We start from the raw sequence: 18240 nt of genomic DNA on the forward strand, positions 1-18240 counted from the left end.
ATTAAATTAACTAAAAAGATGATAAATTTAAACATGTAATTTAACATGTAAAAGAATGTGACAAAACAAATATGTTATATTTTTTTCATCAGCTTTCAAAAAACCTGTGAAATTTTTAATTACCTCCGGTTAACTTTTATAGTAAATTTACAATGTTGGCACGGAGACACGACAAGTAGTAATGGCCTGATGCAAATCTTGCGTCTTAAAATATTTTACTACACATTTTTTTCTTTGTTATAATAGCAATAAATTTTTTGATGAATTTAAAGAAATATAAGCAACTTTAATGCCATTAACACATTTTTAATCAGTAATAGAAATAGTAATCAGTTAATCAGTAAGGAAACCTGTAATGGTTAACTTAATCAACAGTTAACAGATCTTTCGGACGTCATTTTCTGAGTCTGTATACATAGTTTTTCCGATTTATTTATTAATAAATTAATAAGTCAGCAATTTTTTGTGCATAGGGTAAGATGGGGTAATTCGAAATCATATCTATTTTGGAATTCTCACTGTTTCAGATAGTCAGAGAAAAAAAGAAAATCACAAAGATGTACAAGACTTTACATTCGAAATTACTTCTTCGAAAGAAAGAACAACACGACTTTGCATTAGAGAGTACTTCTTCGTTGTTTTTTCCTTTTGTCATCTATAACTGTTAGACAATCTCAAAGTTTTAAATTAGACACGATTCCAAATTACCCCATCTTACCGTAGCATCCAATATTTGCGTTATGCATTTTCTTCGAATAGGAAGTAATAGTTTAAAAAGTTTGAAATTTTGGGTGTGTCCAACATTCACAAATGGGCGTGACTTCGAGTTGGTGTGACATCACCAAATTTCTTTTTGTGCAGAATATGTTGCTTTTTTCTTTCACTTTGCATTTTAGACAATTTTAAAGACAAATTTTGAAGTCATTATTATTATTTTTATCATTTTTATTTTAAATTTATTTGTTACAAAGGGGTGTGGCTAATTTTTGGTAGGGTGAGTCTTTCCAATAAATTGTAAAAGATGGATGGTTCATAAGATTTTGCAGTAAACATTTATTGATGAACAATAAACAACAAAAACTATAAAGTTTAATTATATTAGGGAAAGCGTGTTACATTCGGACGACTCAAGCTTTTTGGACAACACAATTTTTTTTTCAATGTACCTAATCACAGCGAACAGACTGGGCTTTTCTACATGGTCATTGCTTTTTTACACATGGAAAATATAATCAAAAAATTGCGGAACCAAACCGATTTTTGCACTAATTTGATATTGTTTACGCCTTATGAGACAATATTATTTAAAAAGAAAATCATATATTAGCAAAATTTTCCGATTAATAGTGCCTTGAGCGCCTTGAGCAAAGAGCAAAAACCAATTGATCGGTCAATAGCTTTTTGCTCTTGATTCGAGGTGTTTCGATTTGGCAAATTTTACTAATAAATCATTTTCTTTTTAAACTGTGTAAAAGAACAGAAAAAACATGAAATTGATGCAAAAATTGGTTTGGTGCCGCAATTTTCTGAATATTTTTTCCACGTGTAAAAAAGCAATGAATAGGTGTAAAAAAGTAATGACCATGTAGAAAATCCCAGTCTGTTCGCTGTGAATGTTCCTAATAGATTTGACCCATGGCTTTTTTATGGAAATTTGAGACATTGATTGAACTGCATATTAAACAATAATATTATAATCGGTGAAATTGATTAAAAAAGTATTGAAAGAAATGAGTTTTTCGAAGCTTGAATTCTCCGAAGGTAGCGTGCTTTTTCATATATCCCTATGGAGGCGTGACATGTTTAAATTTGTGGGAAGAGGTTATTTAAGAGTTCAAACCCTTACCTCTATGCGCTTAAAAGAGACAAAATAGTATTGCCAAATAAACTCCGATGTTTTTAATGGTTTTCATTAACAAATCAATCAAGAACTAAATACTTCCCAGGGATCTTTTTGATAAACTTAAAAGAGATTTCCTCCCTTTGAATTTCTGTAACATTTATTCGTTGCTTAGAAACTAGTCAAAATTAGTTTTTTTTTTCTTTTTTAATTATTGAAAATATTTAAAAAGAAAAATCTCTTCTAAAATTTTAGTTTTCAATTCTCGATGAACAAACTAAATGAGAAATATGCAACCCAAATTTTGTCCCTTACTTCAGAAAAGGGAACCTTTAAAAATTGAGAATATTTTCACTTGGTTGATTTTTCAAAGCAATTAGCAAATAGAAGAAAATAATTAATAGATTAAAAATGCAGTTGGTAATTCTGTATTCAGAGTCGAACTCTTATCTGTAACCAACATTCTTTACTGAATTTGTTTGCCTTCAAGTCAGCTAACAATTAGTGCCAAAAAGAAATATTGCGAAAAGCAAGAGAAAAAAAACTTATAAAATTTTTAGTCATTTCTTCCAAGTGAAACTTGTCTCAAGGGTGGTTATAAAAATACTATATTATATTTAAATTTTAAAAAATTTTAGAAAATTAAGACAAAAAATAGTTTTAAGTGAAAATAAAGCATGTAATTTATTTTATTTTCTAAAAAAGCATGTGTTTTCTGGTTTTTTCTGCCACCACCAAAATCCCAAATTCATCTTTTCAGCACCAATTAACGGACCTAATTTTGATTTATTGTGTGCCTCTTCGAAATTTTGAAAAAAATAATGATTTTTCTAAAATTCCTTTTCTAGCCACTGAAATATTTGATGCTTTATATTGGACAAAATTTTTATCAAAAAGTGAAATTTGCAATTTGTTTTGCCTATTTTGAGTGATTTGTTTATATAAAAAAGATCGCGAAATCTAAGAAAAAAAAAGAAAAGTAATTTGGACATCCGCTGTGTTGTTTGTGTGTTGCGTGTGTTTATACTCTCCTACCCTCGAATCCGCCAAAAAGATAAGCTTCAATATCAAATTAACAAATGAGCTTTGTATTTACTTATTATTTTTGTAAAAAAAAAGAGACTCCCGAAAAAATTGAGAGAGATGCGTTTGAAGTGAAGAAAGTGATGTTAGCATTTTAATAATTCCGCAATTGACCAAAAGTGCGCTGTGCAGGTTTGTGCATTAATTTTTTTCTACTGTCTCTGACTTATAATTTTCCCATTTAATTTTCTTCTAAATAATTATACGAAGACTTAACTTTTAGACCTTAGGAAAACTGTTTAATATTCAATCTGGGGCTTTTTTTTGGTTATTTTTCAGCGAGGGCTTTGCTGCTTCCCCAGTTTGACAACAAAGAAGATTACAATTCAGCCTTTGCTGTCCGATGAAGTGTCTGTGTTGTCCACAAATAACAGCGATGCTTTCCTTCAAGTAAGAGAAATAATCATAATCTGTAGTTCTATCGAAGTCATTTCATTAGGGACATTTAAATTCAATCTCATAATTTGGCAATTTTTATGCAAAAATTGCGAAATCTGGTGTTTTTTGCGTGAAAATATCGTAATCGCCATAAATCTAACGGATTTTTCAAAAAATGTGCAATCAGACAATCTTTGTGCGAAAATTACGAGATGTGGAAATCCTTATATAAGAAACCATAGAATCTGACGATGGTTCCCTAACACAAACAGTAAACTTTTTTTTTTTAAAGTTAGACTTAAGAACAGGAGACCTACATGGATTTCCTATCTGCTAAAGAAATGGTCGACGTAAGTGTGGGATAAGGGAAAGTGTATTTTGGAAGAACCGGTACCTCTGTGGAACACTACCGATCTTCTCAATGATCGGTACAACCGTACCGTGACCGGTCTCATAGAGGCAACCCACCTGTGGGAACCAGTTTTTACAGTCACTCGATACAGAAAGGAGAGAAAAGGATAGGGAGATATAATGATCTTCGTGTACTCTCAAATGGGATAAGGAAATTATGGATAGTTTTTTTGGATTGTAGTGCTACATAAGTTTAAGTTGAAGACATAATTATCAGTGTTTATAACTACCCCATGTTTACTATTGCACCAGTTTATCTTACATCAAAGGAAAACAGTACGAAATTAAAGAGTAAAAAGGGATAGATAATCCTAACCGGCTTATGTCGGTGAGATTCTTAACATGAGCTAACTCGGAATGCATGCAAATTCGATTCAGAGCAGCAGAAGTTGGGGGAAGCCATTCAGTTATCTTGAATCAAATTCGTGAAATTATGCAAATTTTGTATTTAAACCAAAATATCAAGGATTTGGATGGAGTGACAGAAAAGTGATATATGGGTGAAATGTAGACCAGAATGTTCTCTATAATTTTGCCGTAGAACTTGATCTCATCGATTAATCAGAAGCCAAGATAATCGAGGTTGTTTGTTTCTGAACTCGTTTTTTTTGCCCAGAGCGCCCCAAGTGTTTATTTGATGAACTTCAACCATATCAAAGAATTTTTGTATTTTGTGAGATTTTCCATTTAAAACCTTATTTTAAGTATCTTGATCGAGTAAAAGCAGTCAAATTTGAATCTTAGTGGTATAAAAGCGTTATTATGGGAAAAATCAATTTATTCACTCTTAAACGACAAAATCGGACAGATCGCATTGTCAGAACAAAAAATGATGTATGGACGAAATATAGACATAAATGTCCTCTATCGAAGTAATCATCAAGATCGGTTAAGCACGTGTCGCGATAATTGAGGTTATGTGATGGTGAAATTGGTTTTTCGACTTTGGCGCCCCTGGTGTTGGTCCCACGAAGATCAAATGTACTAGAACGTTGATTTTGTGAGATCTTTCGTTTAAGCTCACACTCATCAAAATCGGTCAAATAGAACCGGAGATATGATTTTTTGAATTTCGTGAACTTTGACCCCTCATATCTCCGGTGCTATCTTAACCTCTGCGAACCCACGCCACTTTCTGTAAACTTTATACCCTAAACTACAACACTCTAAAATTTGATTATCTTGCACGATGGAGTTTTTGAGAAAAATTCAATTTAATTATCTTTACAGAATGCTGAAGCTTGTAAAATTATTATCGGATTTTGTGAGTTAATTTCATAGAACGGTTTTATACGAGATTAATTATGTATTGGGATTATGTTATAACGGTTATAACACACTTTCGCTATTGGTATTGTTGCGGATTTGACCGGAGACCACGACGGCAGGGAGGAAAAACAAAGGCCAAGAGTTAAACTCAACAACACTTTATTTACTTCACTATTTGACAGTAACTTCACGGAATCTCGTGCAGCTGCAAAAGCGCACAGAGGGATTCGCGATCTAGAGTAATAGGCAGGGCATGCCTTAATGGAGGTTCGCAACAGTATTAAAAATTAGATTCCTCTATAAGACTTCTTGCAAGCGAAAAACTTAAAAAAAGGTCATTTCTAATGAGAGAGTTATAAACATTTTTCAAGATAACATTATCTTAAAGATCAGAGCAAAAAGGGTCTATCGTATATTCATTGCCATATTGAAAAAGCTAGTTTTTGCTCTGAAGGTGTCATATTTTCTTCAGTTGCTTTTTATGGTTATATTTATGTTATCCTAAACCTAATTAAAAACTTAAGATTTCCTCTATAAAACATGTCTGTATACTCGTATTGTAAGACAGTATAAAAGAAGATGACAGGTAAGCTAACAAAGTTATTTTCGTAACGTGGATCAAAATAGCAACCATGGCCGTATCTAGATTGTTAATAAAAAATCGTGAACTTTTGATGCGGTTGACCAATAGAAGTGATAGCGATAGAGTAACAGAGTTTCTCCAAAAGAACTTCCTCCCGCATATACATATGTCCCAAAGGGGTTTGTTGCGCCAGTCACAAGAGAATAGAGAGTACTTCACCAATTGCCTGGACTCTGGTGCTTCAGTGATAGTTTTAAGTGATGACAATAAAGAGGAAACAATAGGAGTATATCTGACAAACAGATTTATTGAAAGTGATTCACGGGAAAACCTTAGAAAATACAAAAAACTTTCTATTGAACGTGGCTATCCAAGTGATGTCGATGGGATGATTTTTACCGAAGAAATGAAGTTGCGTTCACAAATTTGCAAACTATTTAACGTTAACCAAGCTCTATTTGTAACTGCAGGCTGTATTCGAAGTGATTTTCACAGAGGTTATTTATCAAAAATCATGCAAAAGGAAATATTTGATAGAGCGAAACAATTAGGGTTTAAAGTGTGCTTTGGCATAGCTGCCACAGTACCAGCAGTGAACATGGTAAAAAAGTTTGGTTATCATATAATTCTCACTCAGAAATTTGTCGAATACCAGGATCATCGCGAAATCTTCGTTTACAGCACATATCCACCTGAAGCAACCGTTAGTGTAGTTGCCGCAATTATTTAGTACACCCTCTTTATTATATAAATAAGTTGCTTTACGTATATAAATCATATTCCACTGTTTTATATAAATATAAAATTTAACATAGCGGTGGATTGCGTATGCTCTTGCTAACAAGAGCTCGATATCAAAACTCCGAACGGCCAAATATGCTTTCAATAGAAATTTTAAAATTAAATATAAAAAAATCGTTCGGGATTTTGTTACGTATTTTGTCTAGTAATAGAATTACCACTGGATCTTTTTTATGAGTTCGCTGAGATTCTTTACAATATCATTTTTATTATGACAAAAATGAAGTGTTTTTATTAACCAATTAGCACAGTATTTAGGTAGATTTAATAAAAAATCTTTTAATTTCGCAAAAGTTTTAAACACAAAAAATAAATGGGCAGTGAACCCTTAACGGTAATTTTTTATTCTCATTTCATTTGTATTATTTTTTAGTTTATGAAAAAAGTAGTGAAAACCCTGCGACCTTCGGACGACTCAAGCTTCGAACACCACTAATTTTTTTTCAATATAATTTGAATAAATATGACCTATTCTAATATTTATGTTTTAATAGCTATAGTCCAGTGCCTTAAATTTTCTATAAAGAACCATGAGTCAAATCCATTTGGAGAATAGAAAAAAAAAGGTTTCCGAAGCTTAAGTCGTGCGAATGTAGCGCACTTTCCCTTATAAGAGAAACTGAGATACCACCGGACTTTCTGAAAGATGCGAGTTTGACTTGATTTTCCCTTTTACCAGGAAAACATTGTAAATTATTTAAATTATTATTTTGAAAAAAAAAGAAGTGAGTCAGTGATATTTTGATTAATTTATTCAATTTTCAAATTTAATTAAAATCTAAATATTCACACATACGACCTCTTTTAATTTTACAAAAAAAAGTTATAGGGGAAACTGGGGTAGTAGTACACAGGGATAGTTGTAAACACTGATTTTTTTCATTAATTTTAAGACACCAGTGATGCAATTCTGACGCCGTCACATTGCTATCCCGCCAAAATTTTCCCGATTTTGCGAAATAGAAATATACATCATACACAGAGTCTTCACTCTGTATGAGTGAACACGGATAAAGAGTGTGGGGCTTTCAGAGGGATGGCATGTGTAGTAGTGCACAAAAATCGGAATAATGGCTGTTATTTTGAATATCCCGCGAATTTTATCTCGCGAGCTCCTGGAGGTCGTGAGATGGCAAAATAGATGCATTTTAAGTGAAAATTTCACGATTTAGTGCTCAAAATTTTTTGTTAAAATTGTTTCTATTAATTTTATGTAATATATAATTACATAAATTTAATGTCCACGAGGAAAAATTGAAATAATTATCGATGAATACTTCGGGGTTTCTTGGTGTCTCCAGAACATATCCCAGAAAGATACTTATGGTCCATCACTTCAACATTCTGAAATATTTTAATGTGAAAATTCTCAAGAAATTTTTACATTAAACATTTTCACACATTTTTTTTTTAATTTCTCTTTTTCACGAAAATATTCTCGAAAAAAGAACTAAGTTCTCTGAAGATCATAAACACGGAGAACTTAAGGGTAAGGGACCGGTGTAACAATTTATTAACAACAATAACCTGATGGTCGTTGAATGGAACATTTCAGCCCAGAATAAAAAAAAATTCTTCTCAGAGCTTTTTCGGTTCCCTGCGAACCTTCTTCACGGGTCGAAAATGTCAGGTTTCTGGGATTTTGTCTGTCTTGGACGCCAAAGGGAAGTCTTCATTGGGTACATGGGTTCTGAGTCACACACTTCACGAACAATTTTACAGCGATATTTTACTTTTTACAAATAAGGTTACTATAAGTTACTACACAAGTTAACCAAAATAAAATAAAAATCTTTCTTGTCTACTAACTAAGTTTTGCTTAACCCATTTAGTAACTTATTTGTAAAAAGTAAAATATCGCTGTAAAATTGTTCGTGGAGTGTGTGATTCAGGACCCATGTACCGCATGTACCCAATGAAGACATCCCTTTGATCCCAAGAAAGACAAAGCCCCAGAAACCTGACATTTTCGACCAATGAAGAAGGTGCGCTGCGCAGGGCACCGAAATCTCTAGGAAGTAAAGTTTTATAATCCAAGGACAAAATATTCATATTTTAATAGATTATTTTGTTCATGTTTTACGATGATGTTAACATTATCTCTTCCTTCCCATCCTATGATATTCAGTGGCCCCAGCTCTTTCCTCAAGGCAATATTTTCGCGAAGGGCACAAGTTGTCCTATACAGCCTTATTTATAAGTTTGAAGAATATTCAAGGATTTATGAGAAAAATCGAGAAAATTACAGGAAAAATTAAATGATAGGAAATTAGTTCGTTCTAGAGAATTTTTCCTTGAATTCTTCTGCAAAAATTATTCCTGGATTCTGGACACCAACGTTCTGTAATGTACAATTATTGAGATAAATACGAGTTTAAACAAGCAAGTTTATTAATTTCTTGAGAATTTTTACCTAAAGATATCTCAGAAATTTGACGTGATATTTCTCCATAAATGTCTTGGGAGAACATGTTCATGAAACACCAAAAGGAAAACAAAAGTACTCATACACTTGCATCCCCCACAAGAAAGGATTTCATTTTATTGCACTGTGTTGTAGAAAAAAACTTTAGGTATTATAGTTCATAACGAAATTGTTTATTAAATACCCAAGGCATTAATAAATTCGTATGGAAAAATAATTAAAAAAAAATTTTTTTGTCGCCTTGGACCACACATGTAACAAAGAAATTGAAATTTGACTGATTTGATGAAGCCGGCTATCTAACGGAAATGATTTTGAAAATATCCCGCAATTAAAGAGTGAACGAGAGAGTGGAGCGAGAGCAATGGCATGATTGAGAAATGACAGCCTCATTGAACAAGCGTTGAATTTCACGGATCTTTCTCTAGTTTTTCGCGAATTTAATGTTTTAGTAAATCAAATTACAATAATTTTCATCTCATAAAGGGTGTTTCTGTGTTTAAATGTGAATAATTTGCTCAAAAGTGCACAAAATATGAGCTGAAGCGGCTTCACACACACAACCACCATCCCGAAAAATCTGGATAAATTTCGTGACGGACATCGGAATTGGGGGGCAGAGTATAAAACCCATAAGCATTCACAGATACCATGGGGATGTATGTCCACAGATGAATTTGTCAATAAAATCCTAATACTTTAAAAATAAAAATCATTTTTCCTGAAAATCTTGATATTTCGATTATTTTGGTCATTTGGATTTCCACCTGGAAATTAAAAACTGTGTAAAATAATCGAAATGTAGCAATACCAGTTCTTTCCTACATCTTTTAGGATTATATTAATGTATTTACTAGAGAAATTGAGATTCTCATTACTTTAAAAGAATTAATAATTGGTCAGAAAACAGCATTTGGGGTAGATGTAAACAGGCAATTTCAATTTCACAAAATTAGTAGGTAAAAGAGCTTGAAATTGACCTTCATGCTAAATGTCTAATTCATTGACTACGAAAAAAATGGTGGCGCTGTGTTCAATAAGAAGTTACATGATGTCAAAATATGGGGAAAATCCATTGAAAAATGTCTTTGATTTGCATGCTTTTAGTTTTTTTTTTGGTATTTTAATTATTCTTTGTAAAAAGTGTAGTGATTTTTTGAAAAAATATACAGTCTTTATATATCTCTTAAGTAATTAAAACAATCGAAAGTGGTGCAAAGTTAATTTCAAGGGTGGAAAAAAGGGTGTTTACATCCTCCCCAGAAAGTGTTTACTTCTACCCCAGGTATTTTGTGAAAAGAGAAAAATGCACAGTGACACAAATTTTATTTCTATGGAAAACTCAATTGTTTTCCAGCATCCGCATTACCCTCGATTAATTGCCTGTACCCAAGGGTAAAACATGAGCTAAGAAAAATTTTCCAAAAAATCACGGTGTCCTTGGAAAATCACCTCAAATTCGCATCTATTGAAAATGTTTACATGTGCCCCAGTCTCCCCTATATATATGTATACTTCTTTTACTATGTCGACTATTTCTTCACTAGGGGAGTATCCATGAGTTCTTATAGGTGGGTCTCGTTCCTTGAACCCAAATGTTTAATTGAAAAATTGCAATGTTCGAAACTACTTCTGTTCGCTGGTATCCAAGTTTCCCCTGATAGCCCTATAATATCATTGTCTTTGGATCCAGAGACAATGCTAGATGCAATATAAAGTGAAGTAAAAAATTCTGAGACATTTTAAGCTTTATCTTAGATCAGATATGCACCATTTTGTTCGATAGCTTTCGTCCTTTCAATGACAATTTCATAATTCAACGATTGAAGAAGTTATCATCATCCCTTCTGTTATAAAACTTGACTAGCTAAGTTTCGCAAGTCTCTCTTGAGGATAATTTTGTACCATAAAAAAAACCGCAAATTCTATACGTCGGGTGTGATAGAATCTCCCATCCAAGCTCTCGGTAGAGCTTCTGGAGCGTCGTTAATGTGAACACCTAAGTGAGAACTCCGTTTAGTATGACCCGATATATCGTGAGATTGATCACTAAAGACATCTAGCAGAACGGGCTCAGAACTTTTTACCTCACCTGAAATTAAAACTCAATTTTGAAGAAACTATCTGAAATGTTCAAATGATTTAAATTCATTCAACACTTCCCATATATTAATTTATTTTAAAATTTTATATTTTGTAAACAAAGTTATGCATGACTATCCCTTCCTTTCTTACAGACCTTAAGAATCCGACTATTCCATGAAGGGTTTTCACTTGGTTCTCAATCCTAATTTCAAACTTTCAAGCTTTATTAATTTATTCAAAGTTTGAAGAAAAAAATACTATTTTACAGAAACTCGCACATATAGATCAGCGTGAACGAGAGCGTCAGGAGAAACAGCAGGAAGTGGCTAAGAACGAGGAGATCGTTTTACTTGAGAAGCAGGGTAGATGTTCACAGAAGATGCGTAACAACACAATGGGGAATCTCGTGCAGGTGTCACAGAGTGTTGGTCAGAACATGACGGACATAAGCAATATCGGAGTCTCATCCGCATCAAAGGTTATTTTTTTGTCTTGCGAAATTTTGTGAGACCAATCACAGTATTTGAATTTCGATGTTTAGGTGCCGAAGCTGGTGACAAATCTCACGCAGAACATTCTACCACCACGGAAGGAGCGTGGATCATCGCTACCGCCAACTGCAAGTGCCCTTCCAAGGCCTCCACGGGGCCTCAAGCCACCCAGAAAAATTGAATATGATCGTTTGAGTGATTCTGAGTTGAAGAAACGCTCTCAAACACCTCCAAAACTCGCCCAGAGAGCCTATGATCTCAAGACGGCCAGTCTGAAGCGTGGAGACTTTTGTCCTCGACGTGAATTTTCACCTGGGAAAACGTATATCGAGATGAAGGAGTCTATGGGATTTAAGCATAAGGACTACGGCTCTATCCCAAGACCCACCTTCTCCAAACCTGACTTCACATCAACTCGCAATTATCAGCGTCTAGAGGAGGCTTCACCACGCAAAGCAAGTCCTGCTGAAGCTTCTCTCAAACGCTCTCTTCTCCCGGCCGTCACCAGAAAGCCCACACCGACTGTCAAAAGTTCCCGGGACTCTTTGAACTCTGCCTCCAGTGGCTCGAATAACTCCAATCACTCTGCCACCAACTCCCGCTCTAGTCCCGTCCACACTGATCCACCCTACCATCCGCTCCATTACCACGCTAAAACCCCTCCCAAGTACGTTTCACTCGGACCTAGACCTCTGGCACCACCGGTAAAGCCTCCTCCGCCTCTTCTCCATCATCCAGGACCTCAAGCCGCATCCCTTCCCCCAAAACCCCAAGAACGGAGAGCTGGAAGTGTTACTCGTGGCGAAAATCGTTACAGGATTCAATTCTAACATCCTAAAGAGTGCCCGGTATCTGAAGCTAGTATGCAATAAAGGTCAAGCCATAGATTTTGAAGAATTTTATTGTATTTTATCAGCGATATTTTTAAAGGATCGAATGTTACTTTTATCGACGATTTTAACTGCAATTGAAAAATCACAGAGAAGTCTGCTTTCTGAAAAAAAGAAATGTCTTGTCTTGAAGATGCAAGATTTAGACGGTAAGTAAAGAAAGTAAATAACTTTTATTATACAAAAATAACAAAAAAAAATTTTTTTTTGAATAGGAAAATAATTGCAAAATTTGAATTGCAAAATATGACAAAACGGTTATTTTAATTTTTTATTAGCTCCAAAAACTCCCAGACAACCTAAGATATTTTTAATTTATGTAAGGGAAGAGCACCAGCGATCGGCAGCGCTCCTCGGATCGTCAGGTTATTACCATATTGTTGCACTAATTCAAATGAATTTTTGAAAACCATTAGCTACTTTTTACCATTTAACTCTCACAAAAATAGAGTGCATTAGCTTAATAATTGGTTTTGTGAAAATTCTTTTTGACTTTCATAAATAAATCAAATAATCTAATTAATATTATAATAAAATATATCCTTTAAAATTTGGCGCTATATATACCATTTTTTTTAATATCTTAACGTGTACAATATGCTTTTCAAGTAATTTTCCAAAAGCTGTTTTTTTTTCAAAAAATTCTTGGCTTTCTTTAAAGAAGACGGAAAAGGCAAACTGGAGACCAGCATCTTATATCATTATCATTTTACTGCTTGAACTCAAAGAGAGAGCAGTTATATAATCGACTTTTTTTTAACTTGTCACCGTCCTGGAGCTTAAACTTAAACGATAAAAGGTATTAATTTCCAGTCTTCGACGACCCCCAATAAAAAACAATATCTCTAGACGTTTTTCATTGTTTTCCCCCAACCCCGTCCACCCCCTCCAAAACCATGTTTTTTGGTTAATTTCCAAAATTCATCCTACGATTTCTTTTATTTTGGATATGTTTTGGAAGTGGTCCAGATGAACATTTCGTAAAAAGATCGCATTTCTTGAATTTTTGTAGGTCAAAGTTCTTACTACTTTGAGAGCCTATTTTTCAACCGATTTGGTCACATTTAGATTTTCTAGAAAGGTCTTGAAATTTCCAACCCGATTACATAGGTTACAATCGATAAAGAATCGGCTAAGTGCCCGTAAATGACCCATATTTTTAAAATATTCTTTTCATCTGTCCGTAAACTTTATGATACCCATCTAGAGGCCAAACGATAAAAGATACGAACTTCCTGCCTCCGGAACCTCCATAAGTCGACCCAAAGATCATTATTATGACCTTTACTTTCCGTATACCCCTTCCATCAACCATTTTTTTTTTGGTTCATTTGGAAAATGGTTCCTCTTTTTATTTTTAAATAATGTTTTGGACGTGCTCCAGGTGAACATATTGTCCAAACATACCTATGACTTAAAAGAATCACCACCCAGCGAGCACCAAATGCTAACCGATTGCAATTAAGCTGAAAACATATGTATTTTCAGCTGAATTCTGCTAACCTTGAAACAAAATTGGCGATTCAGTGCCATTTTCATATATTTTGTTAGCACTTTTTGTTCGACAACTGCTGATAAGTCAGCAAATTTTTGCTAGTCGATTCAGCAAAAATATGCTGAAAACGCTACTTTTTTCAGCTAAGTGTGCTCGCTGGGCAGCATGAATTTTTGAAGATCAAAATTTAACCTCTCCAACCGATTTGATTAAATTTGGATTTTTTGCAAAGGTCTTGAAATCGATCATGAAATTGGTGAAATATCCGTAGCAGATATAAACATTTCTCGTATTTACATTGCTTATATTTATCCGTATGCTTGTAATCAAACCAATTTACGATTTTATAATGCTCTTATGATTTATGATTTTTATTTTTTTGTTCAATATAAAGTACACTATGCTCGGCTGAATATTATTATAAATTAATAAATCACAAAAACTTCTTAAAAGATTTTCAATTTTAGAATCATTTTCATAAAAGCCGTGATAAGCTTAAATCATCTTTGTGACGGAATTCTTCTTTCCTTGCAAATTAGTCTTGAAAAATAAGGATAAAACATTAATTGGTAATGTGGTATGTAAAACATGAATTAAAAGAAAACTGCTCTCTCTTGGAGTTCGAGCAGTTAAAAAATATACTCCCTCTGTCCCAAAAAAAAAGTCGTACATTCTTTCATATAAAATGTACTAGCAAACGTACGACTTTTTTTCGGGACGGAGGGAGTAATAGATTGTCTTCTTCTAAATTGAAGATGTGTTACGATCGGCCAGCCGGCTGCACCCCGACCCCAAAGTAAATGGCCCTGATTTATTTCCATGGTCAAGATTGTTCAACACACGTTTCCTGTATATATCATAAGCATGGACCGATAGGAGGATTACAATAGGTGTGTGCAATGATTATGGAAAAAATACTCCTTAATACTAGTAAGCTATTATGAAAGAAAAGGTTTGTAAAGTGACCAACTGGATGTCTATTGCCTTGTTTAAATTTTGTCAAAAGGATGTTGTTTCGTAATTTGACCAAACTTTTCTCACATTGAAAAAAAAACCTATCTTTGACACGCTTTTAATGATCCAATTGGCCACCGATTTGATATTTTTTTTCTTTTTTAGTATGGAAGAACATCCTTTTTTTTTGGAAAACTTTGTTGTAATTATTGAGAAAACTTTTCTTTTTAAGGCGTCTACACATTGGAAGCAATTTTCGTCAAAAATTGCGTTTTTGACAGAAATTTGACGTTTCCCCCTACAACGCTGCAGGGAATTTCCTTCAAAAAAGCAATTTTTGACAAAAATGTCTCCCAATGTGTAGAGGCCATTAGGACCAAAGAAGAATTGGATGTGACCGGTATGAAACCATTTTTTTTCTTATTTCATATCGCGAGATAATCTTTCTAAACTGGAACGTTGCCATACTCAGTTTAGAGATGCTGTAAAAATATAAAAGAAACCATAAGGTAAAACAGATTATTTGTAAGACATTTGCCAAAGAAAGAAACTTTTCTCGTTGACAGGAGGAAATGGGGCACCTTTGAATTGGGGCAGCTTCAAAATTGTGTTTTTCTCCTATTTGTAAAACAATTTTACAAAACAGTTGTGAAGCTAAATTACTTTATGATTAGGCTCAATTCCATTTACAAATAGCAGAAATATGCCCTATTTCAAGGCTGCCTCTCTTCCCCCTAACTGATTCCTTATCTAATGTGGATAGTTTTTCTTTAAGTACTAAGGCATTTAACGAAAAAGTTCAGTGAATTTACGTATTTAAGTGTTTTATTTAATTCCAAAGGGGTCTGATGTCTGATTGATTCGTCATAAATTTTAATCATTATAGATTTTTGCTATAAGAAGGTATTGACAATCCCTTGGGAAACTCTTGAAAATGAAGTAAAAGATTTTCCGACTGAAGCTCTCAAGAAGTGATTTTCTGCGCCACTTTTTGTCGCCCCTTTCTCACATTTGTTGGCTCGCGGTCTCTGTGTGACATAAATATCCGTGGAGAAATCTCAAACCACCTTGACACACTTTCTTTCACTCTCGGCTACTTACACGATCTTCGACCAAATGAAATGCACCAATTCTTCGAGGTATCTCTTCTAAAAATTAAGAATATAAAAACTAGTAAATTTTCTGTATTAGGTGAGTTCTTAACAATCTCACCTACTTTTTCTTATCATTTTGTTGTATAAATTTGCTAAAATTTTCAGTAAAATAAGTTCTTGTCTTTGGCGCCAACGACTACTTTTAATTTGTGTTTATAATTCTTTTAAAATTGAGTTGAAATATACCGAGCTATGTTAGAATAACTTATTAGTACTACTTTGAGTGTATAATCACATAGTGCTATTGTAAATCTTATGGAAATTCCTATTAAATCTCCTTAAAAATATGATAATTTTGTGTTTTTAAATTTTATTAAGCGCCATTAATTTCGAAAACTCAGCGACTCGACAGTAGCGCTAACGGTGTCAGGATCCTGAATTCTATTACGAATTCGTGATGTTGCTTTTTATAAAGCAGCCTTGTAGATTTATTCTAATAAATTTTTTTTAGTAAGAATTAAACATTTAAATGTATTATCGAAAGGTTTTCTGTGAAATTACCTGCGAATTTACCATAGATTAGGGATAAAATTATCCAAATTTCTAGAAATAAAACGTTGGTTATGATAACGAAGTGAAGTTAGTCTGATTTCTGTGTAACGCGAAGTAGGCTGAAACAAGAAATTTCGCGGTTCGACTGCGCTTTCGTCGGCACTCGCTCATCAGTCGAGTTTTGAAGTTCGTTGGGAGATGAAGGTCTCTGCGTGTGTTGCTTTGTCCGCTGAGTAGAAGTCGCTTAGAAGTCGCCCCCATTTTGGGGCACCACCCTTGGATAATCCCGTGAAAAACCCTGTGAAAATATCACCATTTTCTGTGTGTTTAGTGGCACCGTGTTGGCGAAAAAGAGTGAAAAAGTCCAATGAAATTGTGCTATTTAGTCAGTGTTCAACACACTGTCCGATTGCATGTGTGTGTGAAGGCGCTCCGTGTGCAAAGTGTAGTTGGTGGAAGTAAGATAGGTATATAGTGCTGCTAATGAGAGTGAGTGAGACAGGTGATGCCTTTTTTCTCGCTGCACAAACACAATTAAATAATCTCCATGGAATAAATGACGTGTTCGCCTTCCAATATTTTGTGAAGAAACTCTGCTAAAAGAAAAATTTCCACACAACGTTTTCTTGTGATTTCTGCACTCCACTGGAAAGTCCAATTGAGTGTTTTTTTTTTAGTGAGAAATTCCGTGCAATTTCACAGAAAATCAAAAAGTGCGGAAAATAGTAATTTTCTACGTCAACATCCCTCCATTTATGACACTCTATTGTGACAAGTGCAAACGACATACAAAGCAATCCTCTTATTGAACTTTTATTTTATCAACAATCACCTATCAAAAAGTGCATAATATAAAAGGTAATTTTTCTATTTTTCTTTTAATATCTTTGAATTGATTTTTTTCGTAAATGGAGAAATTCGCTTCCTTATTACTTTAAGTTCACAGGAAAGTTGTTTGTCAAATTAAGATATGCGAAGAAGTGCGCTATTTTTATTAATAGATTCCTCAGTCGAAGCTCAAACGAGGCAACAGTGAATGAGAAGTAAAAGAAAACGGTCAAAATCAAAACAGTGTGTGAGGAAAAACTCGCCCCAAGAAAGCCAACAATGACGTGGAAGAATCTTTAAAGAGATTCTTTTGTTGTCTCAGGCAGATCGCATTATTTCATGACAAATTATGTGGCAATTTTGTTAAATCTAAAACAATTCCGATAATGCTGCATTGAAAATTTTAATTTTTATTTAAATTTTTATTAAAATTTATTGTTTACATTATTTTTATTTATTTAGAAAATTGTGAAGTTTCACTTTAATCAACTTAAAATATTTTATGAAAATATTACAATGTAGAAGTAAAAAGAAAATCAAGTTAAAAAAGAGAATCATAATCTCTGAGTTATGCATGGCCTGATTTAAAGAATCTACTATACTGGTAAATTATACAGTGGAGACAAAAATAATAGTTACCTTTTTCATTTAATGATTTCCTCAATGAAAACTATATTATTACTCTCTAGCAAATTGGTGTATTTTGGGACAAATCGGCAAACAATCCTCCGACTGTTTCTACCCAAATTCTCAAAGCTTTTAGTGTTATACACAAAGCTTTCCGATATTCGGGTGACAACAGTTGTCACCCGTGTGTTTGACAGTTACTGTCAAACACACAAAGGTCATTCAAAAATCCGTAGGATGAGTAAATTTTTTTTTGATAAAATTCGATTTGATTTATCAAGAGAAGGCCGATAATAATCCAGATGCCGTTTTCAGCGCATGACGCAACATTTTTATTCCATTCAAAAAGTAGTCTTACAAAAATTGCCCAAAAAGGCCATAATTTGAAATTTTAGTTCGTCATTTCAGTAAAATTGCCGTAATCAGATAACTAC

The 18240-nt window shown here is 33.7% G+C and overlaps 3 protein-coding genes across 4 annotated transcripts in view; 2 read left to right on the forward strand and 1 right to left on the reverse strand.

The window, feature by feature from the left end:
- LOC129801671 (uncharacterized) overlaps positions 1–12257 on the forward strand; it is a 46469-nt gene extending 34212 nt beyond the window's left edge. The window contains exons 9-11 of one of the 2 annotated variants that reach the window (XM_055846934.1): positions 3203–3313; positions 11144–11353; positions 11417–12257. In XM_055846934.1, the coding sequence (XP_055702909.1) occupies positions 3203–3313; positions 11144–11353; positions 11417–12196 (1101 nt within the window). In that variant the 3' untranslated portion in view covers positions 12197–12257. The remainder of the gene's footprint in view (positions 1–3202; positions 3314–11143; positions 11354–11416) is intronic. The other variant, XM_055846935.1, reaches the window with a different exon arrangement.
- LOC129801718 (rhodanese domain-containing protein CG4456) overlaps positions 1–18240 on the reverse strand; it is an 887636-nt gene that overhangs the window by 40029 nt on the left and 829367 nt on the right. The gene's annotated exons all lie outside the window — the stretch shown is intronic.
- Positions 16524–18240, forward strand: part of LOC129801663 (protein piccolo) — a 101484-nt gene continuing 99767 nt past the window's right edge. Inside the window, exon 1 of the mRNA XM_055846927.1 lies at positions 16524–17209. The gene's annotated coding sequence lies outside the window, so the exon portion shown is untranslated. The remainder of the gene's footprint in view (positions 17210–18240) is intronic.

The sequence above is a fragment of the Phlebotomus papatasi genome, chromosome 2 (genome assembly GCF_024763615.1).
Source record: "Phlebotomus papatasi isolate M1 chromosome 2, Ppap_2.1, whole genome shotgun sequence".
Taxonomy (NCBI): Eukaryota; Metazoa; Arthropoda; class Insecta; order Diptera; family Psychodidae; genus Phlebotomus; species Phlebotomus papatasi.